Here is a 21,272-nt window from a genome sequence, read left to right on the forward strand (position 1 = left end):
GCTGAGATAATAAAAGAGAAAAAACAGGTTATGGATCAAAAACAGTTAAACTTAGTAGCTCTGAAAGATAAATAACTTTGTTTCTAATTTCAAGAAAGTTACATTCTTCAAGTTTTATGTGGGGAAAAAAAATGCAGCCAATGCATTGCCTAAAGATTAGGAAATAATTCCTATACTTCTTAATAATAAAAATGTACAAAACTCCTTGTATAGTCCTTAGAGGGAGCAGAACAATCCATAATCCTGTCTTTTACCAATTGAGTATTACCAATTCAATCCACCTCAGGAACAATTGTTAACTTCTGCATAACTGTTTCCAGGCTCAGCCAAGTTGAATTTCTACTACAATAGCAAACAATATTTTGACTTTAAAAAAAAAAAAGAAAATTCACTTTCCTTGTGGTAAACCCTACCAGACATGACACCAGAATCTTGGTACAAAACAGGAGTAGATTTGCAGCTCACCTAAAGGAACAAGTGACAAAAAGGATTTGTTCCCAGAATGCTTATGATATGAGCTTCAGTGCTCATCATGGAAACATAGCAGTCTAACGCAGCCGCCATCTGATGGGTTTCTTCCATACCTTAAAAGCGGCACCTCCGTGAATAATGGATTTGATGAAAATCCCAAGATCGGCTCCGGTCTCCCGAGCTTTGTTGCCTTTTAAGCTCACACCAAGTCCAGCAGAGCCAGAATCATTCAGAGGAATCTCAAAGGTCAGCTGCTCTGTGGTTTCTGGAGACAGAATACTGCAGTTCGGCTCTCCTTTCTGTTGGGAAAAACAAGGATGGAAATCTGGGTGAAAAGGGGGCAGAGACAAAGTATAAACTAGTGGCATCCGTAGGTTTGTATGACAGGAAATAGTTCTTTTTACTATAAAGCGATTTGAAGAAACAGCCTTATAACCAACAGTGCATTTAGCTGATTTAGCTGGCGCTTTGTCACATGATCTGGCTTTAAATATTATTTTTAATGATACCTAGGAATATGCCTAAATGGAAGGTAAAATAGCTTAGTTCCACATGATATACAACCGATGTTGCAGCAGAATATAAAAAAGACATTTATTTTAAACACAGCCGCATTAAAAATGTAAGCCATAAAACTCTCAACATCTTTACATGCAGCTCACAAACTGTAATGATAGTTGTACTGTTAAATCCCATTCCCCTCTGAAAATTGAGTTTCATCCTTAAAAAATTATCCTTCCCTTAAACCTGCCTCCAGAGAGCAGTTGGTATAACAAAAGCAAGGGTGAGAATTGAAAATGCAGTCACTTATTCTGCACTAACTCCCTTTGTACCTATTTTTATTCCGTAGAGGTGGTTTTTTCTCCTTCTGCTATAGGTTGATCCCAACTTTTTTCCCAGATTAGATGGCTGTTTACAAGACTGTTATGTCAAGTATCCATAGCTGGGGAAGATCGGGAAGAGCTTTCTTTTACTGTATCTGCAGTTTTGCAGGGTTGTATGTTGTGTGTGTTTTGATTTTTTTAAAGCCGGTTAGAATAATAAAATTAAACAAAACAAAATTCTTGCCTGAAATATTCATACTGGTACTCTAATAATAAAACCAGGACAAGGAGACCTGCTGTGGAATAAAGTGTTCATGTAAAGTATTAGGGGGAAAGACCTTATGCATCACGTCCCATTTTATCCCACTCTTCCTTCTCCATATAACCCTACAACAATTAATCAGTTTATGTTTCTCATCTTCTGGATGTTTTCTATTCTACAGTAGTGTTAAAAAAGTAATAGGAAAAAAAACCTACAAAAAGGAAACACATAGACAGGTACAAGCTGAAAAAGATGACTGCTTTCAAGGGTGTCAAACTCTTACATTATTAAGTAGAAGCCACACACAAGCAGTGCAGTAGCTGGGCCAATCCTCCTTTTATTTAACCATTGTTTCCAGTACATGCAGTAGCAATGCAATTGTCAGCAAAGGTGCCAGCAATGCAGATGTTTTCTCAGCAGCCAGAGCAATCTCATAAATTCATCTGTTATGCTGTCTGATCAACAACAAGAATGATCACAGAACTAAGAGCAGAAGTTAATATCCTGAATTAACAAAATCAGAAACAACAACCACTAAATTTCATTTATTTCAGATGCCCTTTCACTGCTGAGAAGCAGCTAGTGGCTAGAAATGAAACTTGTAAGCCAGAGATAGGACTATAAACCTCAATTCTAATATACACCATGCTCAAATTTGTCCTGGAATGTAATGATATGAAATTAAGTCAACACAATTTGCCTAACTGCCAAACATAAAAATGATGGAGCACCAACAGTGACAATTGTCGTGATGCCAGCATGAATCTCCAGTACCTGTGTTATTCATTAGTGCTTTTGTCTTTGTCCACCAGACACAGACAATGCTCCGTTACAAATCTGCCAGTTTTATTCCTTAGCTGTGGATACAGAGACATCCTGAACATAATTCCCCAAAACCTACAAACTCAATACTGTAAACAATATAGAATCATAATTCACAAACACTCCTGCTCTGAATTCCTTCAACAGAATCAGTGTAAGAAAAATCCCACTATTGTTGGCCTCTTAACATAAGCATTTTGTATTTGACTTTCTCAAGGAGAACTTCAACTTGTACATTAATTTCAGGCTAAGGACTTCACTCATTTGTTAACACAAACTTGTGAAAAACCAAAGACGAGAGGATCTATGCACGTCCTTCAAGCCAATACATGAAAATCAACTAGGCAGATAAGTCTGCTTGAATCTGAGTCTAGCAATCTAATCAATACAATTCTCATTTGCAACATCACTCCTGTCACTGCCCCGCCTGGGACAGTGGTGACAAGGCTGCAGCCCCCCCAGCCATGCCCCAGGCCTTAACAAACAAAGAAAAGTCTAAAAGGGGACATAATAATAGTCTTCAAAACACTCTACAGTGTTTCCCCCTTTCCCATGCAGGTGATTTTTGGATACCAGACATATCTCACTTACAAAGCACCCAAGATCTCAGTGAGGCTCCAAGAAAATCTTTACCCTCACTGGAGAAAAAAGACTGACCGGGTGGTCACTTGAACTCTCTCGCTATAAACATACTAAGTTAATAGTATTACATGTAATTTTTCAGCATAACTTAGGCAAATTTTAGATTCTGATATAAATAAATTGCTAAAAGCAGAGCAATTAAAAAAAGTAATGATGTTGTTCAATGTTCGGCAATATTTCCCAGCTTCCTTTAACATAACTATGCTGTGCATTAGCTTTTGGTAAGTAACCTACCACATCTTCATTCCTGGATGTGTTATCTATCAAACATTACAGCGTATTCAGCAGGACATTAGAGAAGTACAGTACATTCCTGTCAGTATTTTGTTTCCTCTGCTCTCCTTAGTACCTAATTTGGAATCCATAACATTTGACTGTCATTTTCCTTGCTACAGTTCTCTGGGAAACAGATCATTTCATCATACGAAAGCCTTAGTAAATGTAATTCAAGTTTAAAAACCAGCTGCTTTTACCTGTTACTGAGGAATTCTCTAATCTTCCTTAAAGTCCTTCAACAAGTGTTTCTTATTCAACATAGTCCCGTTATCCTAAAGATCTCCCCTTTTTGTTATTTATATTCAGCCTTACCCCGAGATCCAGCAAAAGTTGGTTTTAAAATAATGCTGAACTTTAATTGTTCTATCAAAAAACTGTTCCCCACGAGGGAGGGTGAATGACATTTCAATGACTTCACAGGGATGGGTAATAGTGAAAAAGATGCATATCTACAAATCAGTGATGAATTCATTGTAAGATCAAGTAAACTCTGCCTTTATTCCCTTAAAATTTTCACTCGCTATTTGTTGTGTGGCATCTGATGGCAAATGCCTGGTAGTCAGGTTGTAACATCAAGACCCTTTGGTGCAAACACAAGATTGAAAACTTGTCTTTGTGGGAGAAGGGAAGGAGCAGCAGAAAGAAGAAAACCAGAGGAGAAATAAAAAGGGATGAATATGACCTAGAACCTAGATTTCATCCTGCACTTGCTAAATAGTTTCAGATTCTTGTCCTGATCACAGTGCTCTTTTCACTGGTGACCAAAACCAGCTCCAGCCTTCCTTAAATTAACTGCTCATCAATTAACTGCTTCATTTGGGCAACTAATTTCATAAGTGATGGTCCCTGTTCCTAGAATACACAGGTATGAATATTAAACGCTGTCAGTGACTCAGAGCTGGAGCCCCACTGCCTCTGTTTCCCTGACTTTGCTAAAACATTATCCCAAGACATCAATACTTTATTAGAGCACAACCACTATCAGCTGAATTATGGTCTGGCAAAGGAAATCCTCTGCAATGCACTAAACCTTGAATTCTATTAGAAATAGTTCTTACCTTGAGATCATCCTTAAATCTGTATTCATTCAAACACAGAATGAATGCATCGAGCTGCAACACAAATACGCCTCTAGTCCAGAAAAAACTTTAAAATGTTATAAATGACCCAGCCAACAATTATGTAGTGTATTTTCAATGACAAATGTATTGTAACCCACCACTTTAGGAATTAAATGATAGTATATCACTGAAGTCATTCCCTACTGCAGATCTAGGTAACCCAATGGTACTATGATAAACGAGAAATCTTCACATAAATCAAAGTCCGGGTAGCCAAGTGATGAGACTTCAAGATGGCCACAGATTTGAGATGGCCTGGCACGTACTTCTCCTTTACAATGGGTACACAGGAGACAGCAAAAGGGATTTTAAGCTCTTAAGTGTTAATAAAACATATTTTACAGTGAAACAGGTTACATTTAAAACAAAAAAAATAAAATCAAACTCTGCTGCTCGCTGTTTCCTTGCCAGACGGGTCCTTCCTTCAGCTGAGCTACGTTTTAGCCTGTTCAATGGCTCGGTGATGTTTGTTCCCAACAGGAGAGGTTGATTTCCCCTCTGAGGGACCCCAGGAGCTGAAATTCAGGGCAGGAATGTTTTCATCTCCTGAGATACCCGCATGGAATTCCAGTAAAATCAATTCTGATATTTACTGAATCATCACATACCAGACAGAAAAGTTCAGAAGAGCTTGTATGAAGAGAATACAGAGTTTGCCAGATTTGAGAGCAGAAAGCCCCACTAATACGTATGTACTAAACACTCAGCACTGCAGACTGAAAACCTTTATCTAAGAGTCTCAGGATACATTTGATTAATTGATGTTCTGCCAATGATTTTACTTAATTTCTAGAAGCACATCTATACCTCGGGTCTCCAATTTCTTAATTAAAAAGCTGTAACAAAGGATTCCTAAAACAATCTAAAATTGTACTCGTGTATAATTAAGTCTCACCAACGAATTCTCGGTATTTTGAACAACAGATAGGATACACTTTTAGCCTTCTTTTATTCCAACAACACACAAAAACTGCTCAGCCAGTAGCACAGACAGAACCGTCACCTTTAAAAGAAGTACTGTGCATTGTGTTCTGCCCCCTTTACTTAGTCCACGGTTGTATCTACTCGATATTGTGTCAATCCTCTGTCTACCGTGGGACACCACTTTCAATTAGTCCTTTTATTTAATCTTAAAACGCCTGCTCTCATTGACCACGGCACTTTTGATCTGCGGATTTATGATAATCTAACGCACATCTCTCACTGGAAAGGTTACCTTATTTATTCCTATTGTTCTTTTGCCAAAAGAGAAGCTTACAAAGAAAATTAGCTCGCACTTAAGCCAGGAAGGAAATAGCATTTGTTTAACACAAGAGACCTTTCAGTACCTGTCTGATGCCCTTGACCAAGGCCTATTATGGTCTCTCAATGTGCTGGCTGCCCCTTGCCTGGCTGCTCGTTTCTGATAAGAGATGCCAACTCCCTGGAGTGCCATTCAGAGCCCAGAGCAAAAGGCAAGAGACCCAGGAGGGTACTTTTCAAAGGCTTATGAAGGAAATACGACATTTACATGCTTTTGCAATTATTTGCTGCAAAAACCTGTAGCAGTTGAAGAGCAGCATTTAAATTGTGGCACCGCATAACAATTATTGGCAGAAAGGCTTGAAAAGGAGATAACTCCTTATTTGCAGTGTTCTCTGTTTTCTTTCCAAGAGCTTGGCCACAATTAAGAAATACTTTGCTGACAGCTCATTCACTCACTATCAAATCTACGCTGTATTTTGCAACTGATATACAGTAATGCTCTTGAAAATAATACTCAAAGGTAATGTACTGCTGTAATCTTGTCACAATCTAGTAAATAACTGAAGTCATTGCTGTATGTATTCATCTTTAGTATTTCTGACAGATGCTCTCATATCGGCTTATTTAAAATCATCTGTACTCCATATTGCAATAAAAACTAAATGGTCACTAATGGCACACCCTGCCAAGACAAAAAGGCAACGGCAAATCCGCAGAAATAAATTAGACTTGTATACTTTTTACATTAACACAGTACACTACAAATTTGTGTCAGATTAGATAGAATGGTTCTGGTTTGAATTATGCAGACTCCCTGGAACGATGATAGTTTTGAAACCTAGCAAAATTAGATTCAGCTCTTCACCCAAGGCAGATCCATTGCATTTCACAGTTTACCATTTGATGTCAATAGACGCTTCAAGACGGGAAATTCTCCAGTTTGCTTGACGGGCCTATTCAAGATCTCATAGTAAGTTTTACCCAAGGAAACGGTTTGTCCTTCCTAAAGAGTTTTGTGGTTCAGTTTGGTGTTGCGCTTCAAGTTTTAAAAATGCAGTCTTGCTTAACCTTTTAAGTTACACAACTGTAGGAAATGGAGAAAAAATTAACAAGCAAGGTATGTCCCACTGTGTGGTATATTCAGGGTGAATTTAGGATTGCTGTTAGTGTATCCTTTCCAGATATATTCCAGGCAAACAGGTCACAACACTGCGATGTACAAATCCAACCCTCTACTCGGTTCACTGGTTGCTGTTTGAAATGGACAGTAAACAGAGCAACAAGCAGCACGTAATTCTTTTATGTCTACTTCAAATATCACATGCACACATTCTACATTAAGTCACCCTATGAAAACTTTTTCTGTAGATTCTAAGAGAGACTTTTAAACATTTTCATACAGTATATGGAATAAATCTGGTGACCTTCATTAGTGACAAGGTACTGCAGTTGCCGGTAAGATTTAACAACTGCCCAAATACTTTGGTTTTATTAAACAAAATACTGGATAAATGCACCTCATACGTATAGAGACTCAATTTCTGTTAAGAGCTAGATTTTATATTACTCTATTCTGATGTATACATACTTCTGATCTCATGAAGTGGGCTGCCAAACAGTTTTGGGCAACGCCAGAGCTGAGACTGATGCTATCAAGTAAACGTTTTTCATTTCCCAATGCTCTGAGGTAGGAGTTTTGGGCAGTAATCCTGTAAGCAAATACCTCATGGTACAAGGTCTCCAAAAGGCTGCGAGCCGCTGTCGCACGGAAATGCACAGAAAACACATTCCATGAATTAGTCAAGCAATTTATCCCCCCCTTTGGTAAGTTAGGGAGTCCCACCAAAGCCAGGATAAATAAAGGGATGCTTTTTGCCAAACCTTCTGTTCACTGTGACAAGAAAGACTGTCACGTTCCTTCTAAACAGTGATCCCTTCCTGACTCTTATAATGAGCACAGTAACTAATCAACAAACCTCAGTGCATAGTTTCCAGTTCTCTAAGCCATTATGAACTAGTAACCATCTTCTGAAACACATAACAAGTGCTGGGAACCTTTGAAGGGCTGCAATACACAATGTTTTCACTCTAAAAAGATACATTTGTGTAAACACAACCTACACTCATTTCTCAACTATTCTAGAGGAGGAGAATCTACAGGCCCAAGATCCGGCACTTTCTTTCAAAAGTTCTTGGGAAAAAAAAATCACAATTTAAAAAATTCTACCTAGTTTATAAAGTTATTCAAGATGAACGGTGCCATGTGTATCCATAATAGCCTTCTCTTCATTATGCAGAACAATTAAAAACATGAATCTTGTGTATGTTATTAAAATCCAATACATGTATATTGACTTTTTTCTTCTATCAGAAGCTTCCCCTTTGAACACCGATAACACAACAGACAATTGGTACTTGCTGGAATCATCTGGTGACTGAAATTCTTGACCATTTCTGGTGAATTGAGCATTAGAATCACTGGTTTGACCCTCAAAAACAGGTGCAGGAATGGTTAAGTCTAGGCTGAAACTTTACCTTTTATTTTCTGCACATAAAAAGGCAAGGAACAATTAAAAAGAAATAATAGAAATTAAGCTTTGAATATTAAAAACAAAAGGACAACACTTCAGGCGAACAAGTAGATCCCCTTCAGGCACAGAAGTTTAAGGCAGTGGAAGGAATTAACATGGGGCAGACCGGGACATGAAAGTTAATGACATGGTAGGCAGAAAAAAAGCTTAATTGAACTTGCCTCTGATCCTGCTCCTTTCTACCCTGTATAGCACACGTGTAAAAACTCGCAGAGTTAAAGACACAGCTACGTTATATACATTGTTGTTCCTTTAGCTTTTGCTGTAAAAATGCTGGTTCATTCCTCTTTCCCCCTCCATTCATCAGGGATCAGTGAATACACCAAGAAATAGTGAATATCTTTAAAACAAAAAAATAAAGCATATGCAAAACTCACACCATGTATGTGCTCTAACTTGAAGAAAAATGCATCAAAATATTTTCAGTGCTCTATTATTTCTAGCAATCGCAGAACAGGCACGTTGCTCTGCTAATGTGCATCACATCACTATCCTGAAGGCTCATGAAAAACGACAATAAAGAATCGCATAGGGTCATGGTGCAATGGTTTACACCAGAGCTGTTCTCATTCTAGGAGCTTTGCTTGTTTTACCAATGCGGGAATAAAGAAAGAGCAGAGGGAGCAAGTGACCTTTATAACATTATTAAAATAAATGGCACCTCCAGTTCACATGTTTTTTCCTGGAGAAAGAAACAAAATGCAACAAATACACATGATCAAAACATGGTCTTTTCAAAACACAACCCAACGATAGCCATGGTTCGGTATGTATTTCATTTCCTTTGATAAGAGCTGGAAAATCCAAACCTGTTCAGCTAAAGCAGTTTGCCTATGTAATATTCACCATCCTTCAGAAAACAATTAGTGTTACACAGTTTAAAACCCCAATGCACCTTAAAGGATGCACTAATCACTGGTCATTCTGTAGACTGCGGTAATTAAGTGAATCCAAGATCTTCCCCTGAGTTTTGGAATCAGCTCTTAACTCAGCCGCCACGCTGTCAACAGCTGGCATGAATGACTGGGAACATTTGGCTAAGCAGATAATACGGAGGACAGCCTGTGGCTGGGCCAAATTCTACATCACTGATCTGCTCAAAAGAAAAAAAAATATCATTAGATGCTCCTTTTCTTCCTTTAAACAACACTACAAAGACTGAGTTTTCTATTTTATTCCCTCATTATGTACAAACAATGTAACTGTACAACTCTCAGATGTTGCATTGGGCTAAGTGTAACTGAAAGCCCAATTCCCTATAATTTAATCATGTCTGTTTGCAAGACTGATTCATCCTTACCCGCATCACATCTCTCTTGGCTGCTGTGGCAAAGGTTTGCTACTCGGAATGTATTTTCCGCTTGCTAGCAATTCAGCAGCATTGATCACAGTAACAAAACCCCAAACTCTGCTCCCGTTCGTGAGACCAAGCATAGACCAAACTGCAGCTTTGTTACAAGGTAAACTCAAATTATATTACAGACCCCGGCAACCAAATGCCACCCACTGTTGCTTTATTACATTATTTGCTTCATGCCCCTGCAGCTATCGAATTCTTTCCAGAAATTAATGTAGGAACTCAGTTCTAGTGGAGCAACAAGCTCAAATGTTTCTGTGCATGGTCTCTAGTGGGCCTAAGTTCCAGAGGCATCTTTGTCACAGGACCTGCTGTCAGTGGGCACCGTAACCAGGATCCTTCTCCTTCTCCTTTCAACAGGTTACAGGGAATCCAAAGAAAACAGCTTCTCAGATTGCAGCCCTCGCAGAACTGCTCAAATCAAGGAGTCCTCTGATATAAAGCAATTACCCTATTATTGCCAGGCATTAACAAAACCCCCAAGTATTTAGGTAAACTCCGCATGCATGTTACATAGTCAAAGCATTCAGTTACAGCTGCCCTTGAAAAATATTGGATTATCCAGTGTCTTTCCTTCCAAAACCAAACATTTCAAGTGCTGGCTTTTTTCTCCTCTTTGATCAAAACAGCACTGTAACTTTTGAGGTAGCGGAGGATTAGTCCGATGTAATATCACGGCTAAAGCTAAAAACAAACAAAGAAGCTAAACCAATTTTAATTTATTTTTTTTAATCTTTTCTGAGACATCTGATGAATTCTAACAAGCACCATGTTCCTATCAACATGTGGTAGCTCAGCGGAATGGTAACTCACACTTCTGCTGTGAGCTACTGAACAGATGTTGCCAAAAGGCTTTTTAAATTCAGAAGGGCTGGTTCCATAAAATTATCTAATGTATTTCAGTAACTCACATTTGTATTATATTGTACTTGATTGGGATAACAAGAAACACAGAACAGCATTAGAATTCACATATCATCACCATTACAGTGAGGGCCATCACTTGTGCAGCATTCCTTTGCACGGAAAGCAATCCAGTCGAAGGTCAAACCGCCAGGATAAATGTGGCTGCTTTCTGGATTTCAGCCATGCCAGTCCTAAGTAAGTCACCTTTTGAAAGGTAGTTAATCCTTTGCTGTAGGGGCTGGAATTTAATAGCAAGCAATTGTGACAGGTAAAAATTATAAACAGCTTTTAGATTCTTCCACCCTTTTATGCCCACACACTGTTACAGTGATTTCCAAGATAATTTGTACTATGACAATAAAAAAACAACGTATAATGTTGTGGGAACAGGGGAGAGAAAAGAAGAATACATACTTTTTTTTAAAAACGACATTTTCCAAGTAATATGTTTTTATAACTTAAAAAAGCCCACAAGAAAAAACTGTTGATGCCTTTTCAAAAAATAAGCTCTTCTTTAGAAGAGCTGGTGGATGAAAAGAAATCCTTAATATAATGGATAATTTAGCACTTTCAGACTCAGAAATTTCCCTCCAATCCACTGACTCTATAGCTCAGGGCTTACTAAACAGCATTACGATGAGTGACTTTGGTGCTTTGCGAATCACTGACAATGAACGCCCAATTACAGGGCTGAAAATATTCTGCCATTATCCTCCTTGAAGATTACTCAATAAAAAAGGAAAACGAAAACAAAATAAGCCTTGTTAGGACATTTCAAAATCGCACTACTACAGGAAAAAGTGGGCACCAGAGGCAGAACCGGAAAGGCTCATGTGGGAGAATCTGAACTCCCTCCAGCTTCGCATCCTACCATAGGCAACAGATACCCCAAGCTCAACCAGCTCCTACTGGTAACAAGGAGACAAGAGGAAAACTGTTTGGAGAGGAAACATAATGGAGGATTTCTGCACAAGAGCCTGCTAACACTCTAAAGCAAAAGGCAAAGCAAGAAGGTGGCATGGTAAGAAAAGAATGAAGGCAGTTTGTGTTCTTTAAAGGAGATAAAATGAGACAAAAGCAGGAAATGCTGTCCTTCCTTTATCCTGAGAACTTCTTAATGAAAGGTCAAGTATAGCCATCAATCAAGATAAGGAAGAGGCTACCAAAGACATGACCTTCTTTGAAGGGAAGCAAGTATGCATCAGATAGCACTTTTACACTGATGCGGCCCTGCTCTGTCTACGTGAGAGAAAAGAGAACGCAGCTTCATGCCAGCATTGTAAAAAAATAGTAAAAATTAAGCAGTTGAGACAGAACAAAATCAGACATTCAAGAGCCTATTAAGTCTAAGTTCAGTAGCCAAGGGAAAGCTTGCTTCCAAAATTTGTGCAGAGTGCAAAGGGATGTTATTCCACAACAGCCATGCAGTTTGGCTTAGGAGATAGGCAGCCGCCCTCACCAGTTCATTACTGCAGGACTCATTACATGCACTTCAAACTTCTGGTTAAAAGTTTGTTGCTTCACTGAAAGAGAATAATCCATTTTTGGTCATGCTTGATGTCACAGTTACAAAATTCATTTTCAGTACTCCTGTGAGTTATGCTTATGATGTTATTTTGGGAATGAGAAACCAGATTGCGTGGAATTGCATCTAAAGTAGATAAAATCAAATATCCATCTAAATCAAGTGCAAGTACAAATGCTTCCAAAAGCCAGCCTTACACAGTTACCCTTCTGTCCCGGTTTTGTTAAAAACAAGTTTCTCTTTTAGTGAATTTGCCTGTCAGCTAAAGCTTCATATTAGTTGCATTTTCCTGAAAAAAACAGATACATGTTTTGGTAGTTTAAACTGACCAACTGAAATATTCCATCTCATTCACGTCATACTTCATATAAAAGTGGGAGATCACAAGGATCTCGTCCCTTTTCCTTATGGCTGACACTAGGAGAGGACCTTGCAAGTCGTCCCTGTGAACTGAGGCCCAGTGAGAGACTGAATCCAGCTCCGGTTGGCTGCAGAGTCCAGTCCAGGACTTCGGGTGCTGACTCTGCAGTTGCTGGGACTTTCAGGATTGGTTTTGTATATTTTGTATTATTTTCTTTATTTTATCAGTAGCACTAGTAAAACATGTTTCATTTTTCCAGCTCTCTTCTCTCTGTCCTTCTGTCCCTCCCGATCACCTGTCCTGAGTGGGAAGGGGGGAGAGGGAGGGACTGAAAGCAGGGGAAAGGGGGTTAACGATACATCTGTCATGGCTTTATTGTCACCCCGCAATCAAAAAACCTCAACACCTTCACCGGCTTTCTCAACCAGCAACAGTTCTTTTCCATCTCTTGAGCTAGTTTTAAAACATGGAACTGTTTCTATAGTACTCTTCAGGACAAAAAACCCACAAGTTTACCAGCTCTCGAGGTAGAAAGGCCTCGTCCTGACGAGCCACGACCAGACAGACGGACTCCCCCTGCTTGGTGCTCCTCAGCATGGCCACCAGCTCCTCCTGGGTCCTGCTGGTGATGTCCCGTCCATTTACCTACCAGGAACAAAAGACCAGAAGATGTCCCATCTACAAGTAAAACTGTCTCCTGTCATTCTCCCCTCACATAACACAGCTGTCATGAGGGACTGAGAGCAAAGAATGAGCAAGAGCTCCCACACCGTAGCCCCCTTGGGCCCTGCACAAACCACTTAACCTTTTTTCCCCTCATTTTCACCATCTGTTAAAGCAGGTCTGCAGTACTTACCCACCTTGTAGGGAGTTTGTGAAGCTTAATTAGTTTGTAAAGCACTTTGATGATCGTAAGTACAGAAACAAGACCTAAGAATTATTAAAAATGTTCACCTGAAGAGCTTTTTCAAGCTAGTAAGTAGAAATAACCCATTAGATAATGAGATTGTAAGTCACGAGACATATGAACATTTGAAACAGATCAATCTGAGCAAAACTGCCTTAAAATGAGCACTTAACCACTTTGATATTAATCAGAGATTTTTGGACATGGCTGAAGAGGCAAGACATGTTTTGTTTCTAAACTTACACATTTATATGCTTTAAGACTCGAGATGTTATCAGATCCCCCTTGTTCAAACATCCCATGGACCCTTGTGAAAAGCACCTTTTTCCACATCACGGTGAAAAATACTTGATGAGAAACAGTACAAAAGCCATAAGACTTTTTTTTCTCCTTTTAAATAACCAAAGCCAAGTATTTTAATTTCATACATCAGTAGCTTACGTAAGAAAATAAAATGTATTTCTCCTCACCTCCAGGATTCTGTCTCCAGACTGCAAACGACCATCTTTTACTGCTGCACCTTTAGGTAAAATATTCTTCACAAAAATCGGACCGGGACCATGTACTGAAGAGTCTCTGGTAACCACAGTGAAACCAAGTCCTTCTGGACCTAGAAGGTCAGATATGGAATCCCCAACATCAATTTCAACAAGCAAATGATGATCATTAAAATGAACTAAACAACGTCAGCAACATATCACAGACAGTGATTCAGGTTATCAATTCAAAAAGAAAGCAAAGAAAAAGCTTTAAACATACACTTATTTTCTGCATGGTCTAGAGAAGAATTCTACCCATGTCAAAACACCGGCTACAGATGGAAATACTTTTGGAGATCCCACAATAAAGCAAAACAAGGGAGAACTCTCGTTTTGGAGTCTTTACCTTTTCTCAAGGTGGTTTTAGTATCAGAGCCTTCACATAAATGTCAACAGTCTTTGAAACAAGTCAGAGCAATCACAATTGTTTAGTAGCATAAATACCTTTTAGCAAGTTTTACCGAAACCTGCTGAAAATTGGAGAATGTCGCAATTTGAATGCAAAAACCGCTGCCAACGTGGTTAATAAAGGACAAGCGATATTTCAAAGCTGTTTGTTGCCTGGAAATAAACAACCTCAAGTGTTAATAGCTAAATGTTTTAACAAAGAACTAGAAAGTAAAATCAGTATTAGCAGATACTGCTTATAAGCCACCAAAAGCACTCAGGAATAGCAGGGTTCATAAGCATCTTTTTCTGCTATCCCATGTGATAGTTTTCTGAGATGTCAACACGTATCACGTTCCTACCATTTCTAAAAATATAAACTAGTGTTTCAAAATCAAAAGCATTACATCTAAAACGGGGAAAATTCTGAAGCAGGTTTTGTTAACGTCAAGCTGAAGAGTTCAGAAGTAAAGATGGGTGATTTAAGAAATAACAAAAATTAAGAAATGACAGCTTGATTACATTCATTATGTGTTAAAAGAACAAAGTCACAGACGGTTTTTAAAAGGGTCACTTCTAGCATCAAATTTAACTCTCAGCCAAACCAAAGACAGAAATTAAACAGAAAACATAAATGCTAATTGGGACCTGCTTAGGCACATTCTACTACCTGTGCATAAACCTGTTACTCCATGCAAAGACAGACATCTGCATGCAGCAGCAATGCAAACTATACACGCAAAAGCTGAATAAACACAGGTGGAAATAAAACGTTGGTAGGAAATATAAAAAAAAGGCAAAGACAGGTAAATCTGTAGCCAGCTTCTCGGATAACATGAAACAGAGCAGATTCTCTTTCTAAACACATCTTTAAAAGAATGTCCTAACAGTGCTGGTCAATTGGCAGATATTAATAAAACCAACACAGGTGACCAGCAGACATCTCACATTTTTATTCTGTAACTTGGAAGAAGGACAAAGGATCTTTATGTCATGTGGTGCTAATGAAATACCTTGGACATAGTCAGAAACTGAGATGCTTTAAAAACGTGGACAACAAGAAAGGTGGCTGTTGAGAACATTACAGTTCCTTTACCTTTTGGAAGTTTTGGAACTTCTAACCATAAATAACTTGCTCGTGTTTTTAATGTCACTAGTTTAGTTAAAAGTTTAGGTATCAATATAGAGAAAATGATACAGAACTAATCATATAATCTCCAAACACCTACCTTTTTTCAGGTCTATCTTTATTTTCTTTGTATTTTTCTTATTGCCAAAGCCCATAAGGGGAGATAGTGACGGAGACGATGACTTTCTCACCAGCCGGGGGAGGTTGGGGCTCTTGGCTTGTTGCAGCGTTGGCTGTACACCCGTGTCCAAGCTGCTTGCTCCAGAATGATTCATGGTTTTCAGAGCAGGTTTGGGATGAACAGGAGGTGGAATCTTTGTTTTTGGCACTCCTTCTTCACTATCCAGAAAACAAAGAGGGGCAATAGCAGACTTCTCATATTGTTCTCGATTATATGGAGGAAGGACTTCCAAGGTAACGCTTTGAAATTTCATTGCCTGACGGAAAACGTCCTGAGCCCTTTAAAAGAAAAAATATGAAAATTCACATAACAAACTGAAAAAATTGGGTAAAGTATGGAGTTGCTTACAGAGAATAAGACAAAAATTTATCTTAAATATAAAAAGGTAAAGTTATCTTCCCATCAGCAGGGTCCTCTTTATAAAAAGTACACATTAGATAGGATTTCTAAACTACAGTATTTCCTTACACTTCAAGTCGGAACAGCACATCTGCCAGGATTCCTACGCTGCTATGAAATACCGGCCAGAATAAACTAATGAACACAGTTCTTCAACTGAAGGATGAGGAAGGGAAGTTCTGATAGCAAATGCTCATCAAAAGACTCCTAAAGTTATAGCTTGCTGCTTTTTTCAAGTGTTCCTGTCATATATTTTCTTGTTGGCACAGAAACACGCTGAGCACTTAGGAGCAATGGTTCTGGTGGATCCATCTACTTTCAGCAAGCTCAAGACTCCACTTTTTCCGAGTCCAGCCTGACTGCCCTTTGGATTCCTTCACCATCCCTGATCCAACTCCTGGCTGATGCCACAGCAATAAAAAAGGATGAGGGTGTGGGATAAATAGACATCTTCAGAAGAAATGCTGTGACTGCAAGTGGTGCAACAGAAAAGGATGACGGTCCAACTATTTGTATCTTTCTACATAAACCAATAAATAATTGGGTAGGTATTACTCATATATTTCAAGCAGTAACCCCTTGCTAAAGTGGACATGTGGACTTTACTTCACCAATGTCTTCGTAGATGTGCTCAAGTGCAACATCCATAACTGCGTTAGAGGATTTAATGAAACTACTCCCCTTGACCTGATAACATGGTTAACAACAGTGTTTGGGTTTCCATGCATTGCAAGGCACTTAAGACAAGTTGGCCCAAGCAACTGTTCACATGGCCTTCCCTGGATTCTGAGTAACCTGTGGATTCGGTCAACCAAGACATTTTACGCACCTCAGATTCTAAAGAAACAAAGGAGACTTCTCTCTTTCTGTGCTTTCCTCTCCTACCTTCTGATGAAATGGGCTGACTTTCTTCCATACTGTAAATTCAACTAGAGTTCAAATAAAAGTAGTAGCTGAAGCCCATCTTGAGAATGAAAAATCAAGAACTTTTGCTTTGCACAATCAGGTCAAAAGGGCAAGCAACAGCTACATTAACTTTTAAATAAATCACAGCGTCCCTTTGAGAACAATTTGCACATCTCCTGCTTTTCTGTAGGGTGTTTGTCACTCAGGCCAAGTAAGTAATTCGCTCAGGTCTTGGCTCTGGATTTACACTTGGGAGTCAATGTTGAAAGTACTTCCAAAATAAACACTTTTTACACTGGTCCAGAACGGAAACCACCACAGATGTTAACATCTTGAAAACACACCTATGGCCTTCCCAGTTATAGGCTGCCTGCTCACTTATAGGCTGGGAAGGTTATCAAGGACAGATCTTACCATGGCCACACAAACCACGGCACGCTCCCGGAATAACGATGTAAAGCCTTACCCAGGTTTCTTTCACACCCCATCTTCATCCTTGCAAGCAGCCACTTGGTCAGATGTTACAAGATAATTTAATAACTCAGTTTCAGGATATGAATATTTTAAATATATGAAAGGGAAAATATAAGATCTCCTTCAAACAAAAAATAGTGGAAATAACACAAGGCATCCTGTGGGAAAGCCTAAATGCAGTCTTCAGGGGCAAAATAACTGGCTGCACTTCAAAGCAGGAAAAATAATGGATGGAAAAATTTCCATTTCTCGAGACCCCAAATGCATACTTTAAAGAAATAGGGGAGTCAATTAAAAGAGGTGCTAGAAACTCTGCAGCACAACAGAATGTAATTGAATAGATTACCAGCAAAACAAAAAGTAGCCCAGTCCCAATATATAGAAGTGTTATGAACACGGGAATACGGAAAGTAGGCTGCTGCTGTTCCAGCTGCAGAAGCAGCAATCATCAGTCTGCTGAAAATGGAAAGAGAGTAACCTTTCCTGCTAAGTGTTAAAACAGCTTTTACAAGGGTTATGAAGAAATGTCAATCTGAAACTAGCAAACAGGTTTTCCTCTCAAAGGACAATCTGAAGACTATTTCTGGGTCAATAGTCACCGGGACAATACTTCATCACATCCTTTACAATTACAACATCTCTGTAAATTGGGCTGCCGTCAGGTTAGTATAGTTATGTCATGCCAGATGAAAACTAAACGGCCTATTCACTGAGATTAGTTTCAACCCAGAAAGTTGCTTTCTTTAGCCATTCTCCACAGCTGGGGAAGAGACGATGCAGAAGGCTATTCTGGAAGGCAATTCAGCAGAACAACGTAACAGGACATGGGGCCAGGCTGGAGCTTGTCCAAAAGACTCCCCCAGTTCTCAAACGGGTGTCAAGCCCTTTTTTGTCCCCAGTTTTTCTCTTCTGATCCAATGCCACTGCAACCACACTGCCTGTTGCTGTAACATAAGGTGACTCAGACAAACCAAATACGGTTCTGCGTCACCTTTTAGTCACTTCTCTAACTCACCTAATGACAGAGATTGTCTAACAAAACTGGCCTCTCTAAACTAACAACTGTCTTTGTAAATATCCCTTTCAGCTCCCAAAACTTTATACAAACGTGGAGAATGTGAAGTGTAGCGTGCTTCTCATTTGAAGGGAAGCCTGATGGAGAACCGCAAAGTTAACTGCAGTATTTCTAACTGTCCTAAAACGTAGTGACCTCAGAGAAGAATATATGGAGTCCTCCACTCCACATACATCTCACGATCTTAAAGCCCCTGGAGATCTAGTTACATTCTGAAGAGAAGAAAAAGGAGAGAATAAATTTGTAAAGAAAAACATCACATACAATTTTGAAAAGAGAGGTTTTGATTCAGGCAAAATATCATTCAAGGATACGTCTTCATTACATAGCTGCATAGGTGAGGCAATTAATATTTTAATATGATACCAACACTTCTGACAGAGTTGATATTTTAAGTAGGAAGAGAAAGGAATCTACTGTATCACAGCAGATACATGTACCACCAAATATGCAGAAAGCAGTAAACTGGAAAGCTATTAGGAAGCACAGCCTCGGAAAGAAGGTAATACCTACAATACAGAACTACGGTGGTTTTATGAAAACCTACTTTGCAAATATTTATCCCTAAGAGTTAAATTACTTATTTGATTTTAGTCTAGAAACCTTGAACATTTGGCTTCCTGTTTAGAATGTTAAGCCTCAAATCCCTTGAGATCTCAATAGGTTTTTGTTATATTATAAACTATCACTCAGCTGTCTAAACATATGGATTAAAAGTAAAAACAAACTACTATTTAATTACTACAGCAAATATCTGCAAAATTTGAGAGGCTATTCTTTTGCACAACAATGTCACATTAATTCGCAGCCGATCAAAGCAACCTGTTACTTAAAGTAATTTGAGATAGATAATAAATGTCAACAGATTTTTAACAGAAGTCATAAGAGGTGAGACTTACCATTTAGCTCAACTAATCATGGTTTGACAGTATCTTTTAAAAATTAAATGCTCAAAAAGCTGCAGCACCAAAATGAAAGAATATTCTTTCATTTGCAAAAGAACATTAAAAAACATGCTGTGATGTTAAGGCATTCTGAAGGTCTTATGAGGAACAAATTACAAGAATACAGAAAAAAAACAACAGAAGAATTATTAAGAAAACAAAGAAAATAAAAAAGTTTCTGCCAGGTCTCAATTTTACAGACATAAATGTGAATCCCTTTGCATGAATCAGTTAATAAACACAGTACTGTATAAAATCCTGGCTAGTTAAAAGCATCAGGAAAGCAGCACTTACTGTGCAAAGGTTTTATCTGTAAGGTCCACGTGGTTAATTTTCACAATGCATTCATTTTCATGGAAAAGCCCATCACGCCTGGATCTGCTGTTTTCTTCAATACCGCGGATGAAGAGTCCCAGCATCCTAAAAGGGAAAAAGAAAATAAGTGAAAACTATACTTACTCTGCTCATATGGATCTACAGCAACCAAAAATAGATATTAATCCCTTCTACATATGAGATGAGACAGAGTGGGCCATTATGAAGCGATTAACCTAGGGAACGATTTCCAGCTCCCTCTGACTAAAGAGAAGGGGATCATGAGAAACACCAAGAAAAACTGCTGGAAATGAATATTAAGTCCTGTAAGTCATACTTGGAGAAACAGAGGAAAACACTTAGATCTCCCCATCCACTTGAAAATCTGAATCTAGCTTACCCAATATTTGTCTGCCACTATGATTACCTTGCTCCAAAGAATGCTATTAGCTATGTCAAATAACACTATATTCACCATGCATCTGATTTTAGATTTATTGTATAATAAAATTTAAACATATTTTTATGCTAAATCAATGTACTTCCAAGTTAAAACTTGGTTCCCACTGAGCATCCTCCAAAATACGTAACATCTACTGTATAAAGATTATCTTGCAACCTGCATTACCCTTCACTAAAGGATTTGAAGGGGCAAACATCCAACCAGAAGCTATCAAATAACTAAACACTAACAAAATAATAATGATAACTAAGAACTAACCAAACATAATTACATTCAGATGCAAATCGATAAATGTAGAGGAATAAAAGAATTAAGAAGGTTGCTCACTAATTCATCTAATGCAGTGGGATTTCCCATTTGTCTGAAACTTGTGTGCTGTAGAACCTGAATGAGTGGCTTGAGCTGCATATGCTGTGGCAGCTTAAAGTCATTGCTCCATTACTTTTTTCCACAGCCTCAATTTTAGCATTATTTTAATGCATTATTAAATCTTAATTCCTTTTTTTTTTTAATTGTAAGTGCAAAATAAAGGGGAAAGTTATTCCCATTAGTTTTGTAGTCCCTGTATAAATTAAGATTTTGTGAATGAATACAATGTTTGAACCATGTCTAGAAAAATGTTGCTGTGCAGCAGCACTAGGCTAAAGCAAGCACTACCTTATGAAAAGATAACTTCACAACTGAAATATCAGACCAAGGTAGTCATGGCCAGCGTGCCCTCATAAATCGTATCTTGTCATTAACAGAAATGCAAGATGCTCTTCTGTGCTTTCTCATGTTATAATGAGTTAAAATTTATATGCTAGTCTCAAGCTTGATTAAATGATAGGGACAAGCGACGTAAGTCACTCTGGTGGTTTTACAAAGATGTCGGTGTGGTTCTGCCAAGGGTCATTAAAATTTCAAGACAAGTGTCTAAACAAGTAAGCCATCTGTCAGAACCCCTTTTACCCTGAGGGATCCCCAAAATCACTTGTAAATAAGGACATATGAACACGCATGCAGTGTAGACCAAGGCACCAGACTTTTTCTTCGTGAGGGTCTTTCAAAGGTGCACCCACCACAGTGATACTTCAGTACAGAACTGGATCAGAGTCACAATGAGTCCTGATTTTATTAACTTGCAGTTTCAGCACATTTTTTTACCTAA

General features: G+C 38.6%; 1 protein-coding gene across 5 annotated transcripts in view; it reads right to left on the reverse strand.

The window, feature by feature from the left end:
- Positions 1-21,272, reverse strand: part of PARD3B (par-3 family cell polarity regulator beta) — a 364,942-nt gene that overhangs the window by 183,595 nt on the left and 160,075 nt on the right. For all 5 annotated transcript variants that reach the window (XR_011740105.1, XR_011740106.1, XR_011740107.1 and 2 more), the window contains exons 7-11: positions 19,639-19,764; positions 15,466-15,824; positions 13,781-13,920; positions 12,920-13,048; positions 585-770 (exon numbers count right to left, since the gene is read on the reverse strand). Coding sequence is in view for 2 of the 5 variants with exons in the window: in XM_065840472.2 (XP_065696544.1) it covers positions 585-770; positions 12,920-13,048; positions 13,781-13,920; positions 15,466-15,824; positions 19,639-19,764 (940 nt within the window). In the remaining 3 variants the exon portion in view is untranslated. The remainder of the gene's footprint in view (positions 1-584; positions 771-12,919; positions 13,049-13,780; positions 13,921-15,465; positions 15,825-19,638; positions 19,765-21,272) is intronic.

Source organism: Patagioenas fasciata, chromosome 7 (genome assembly GCF_037038585.1).
Source record: "Patagioenas fasciata isolate bPatFas1 chromosome 7, bPatFas1.hap1, whole genome shotgun sequence".
Classification (NCBI taxonomy): domain Eukaryota; kingdom Metazoa; phylum Chordata; class Aves; order Columbiformes; family Columbidae; genus Patagioenas; species Patagioenas fasciata.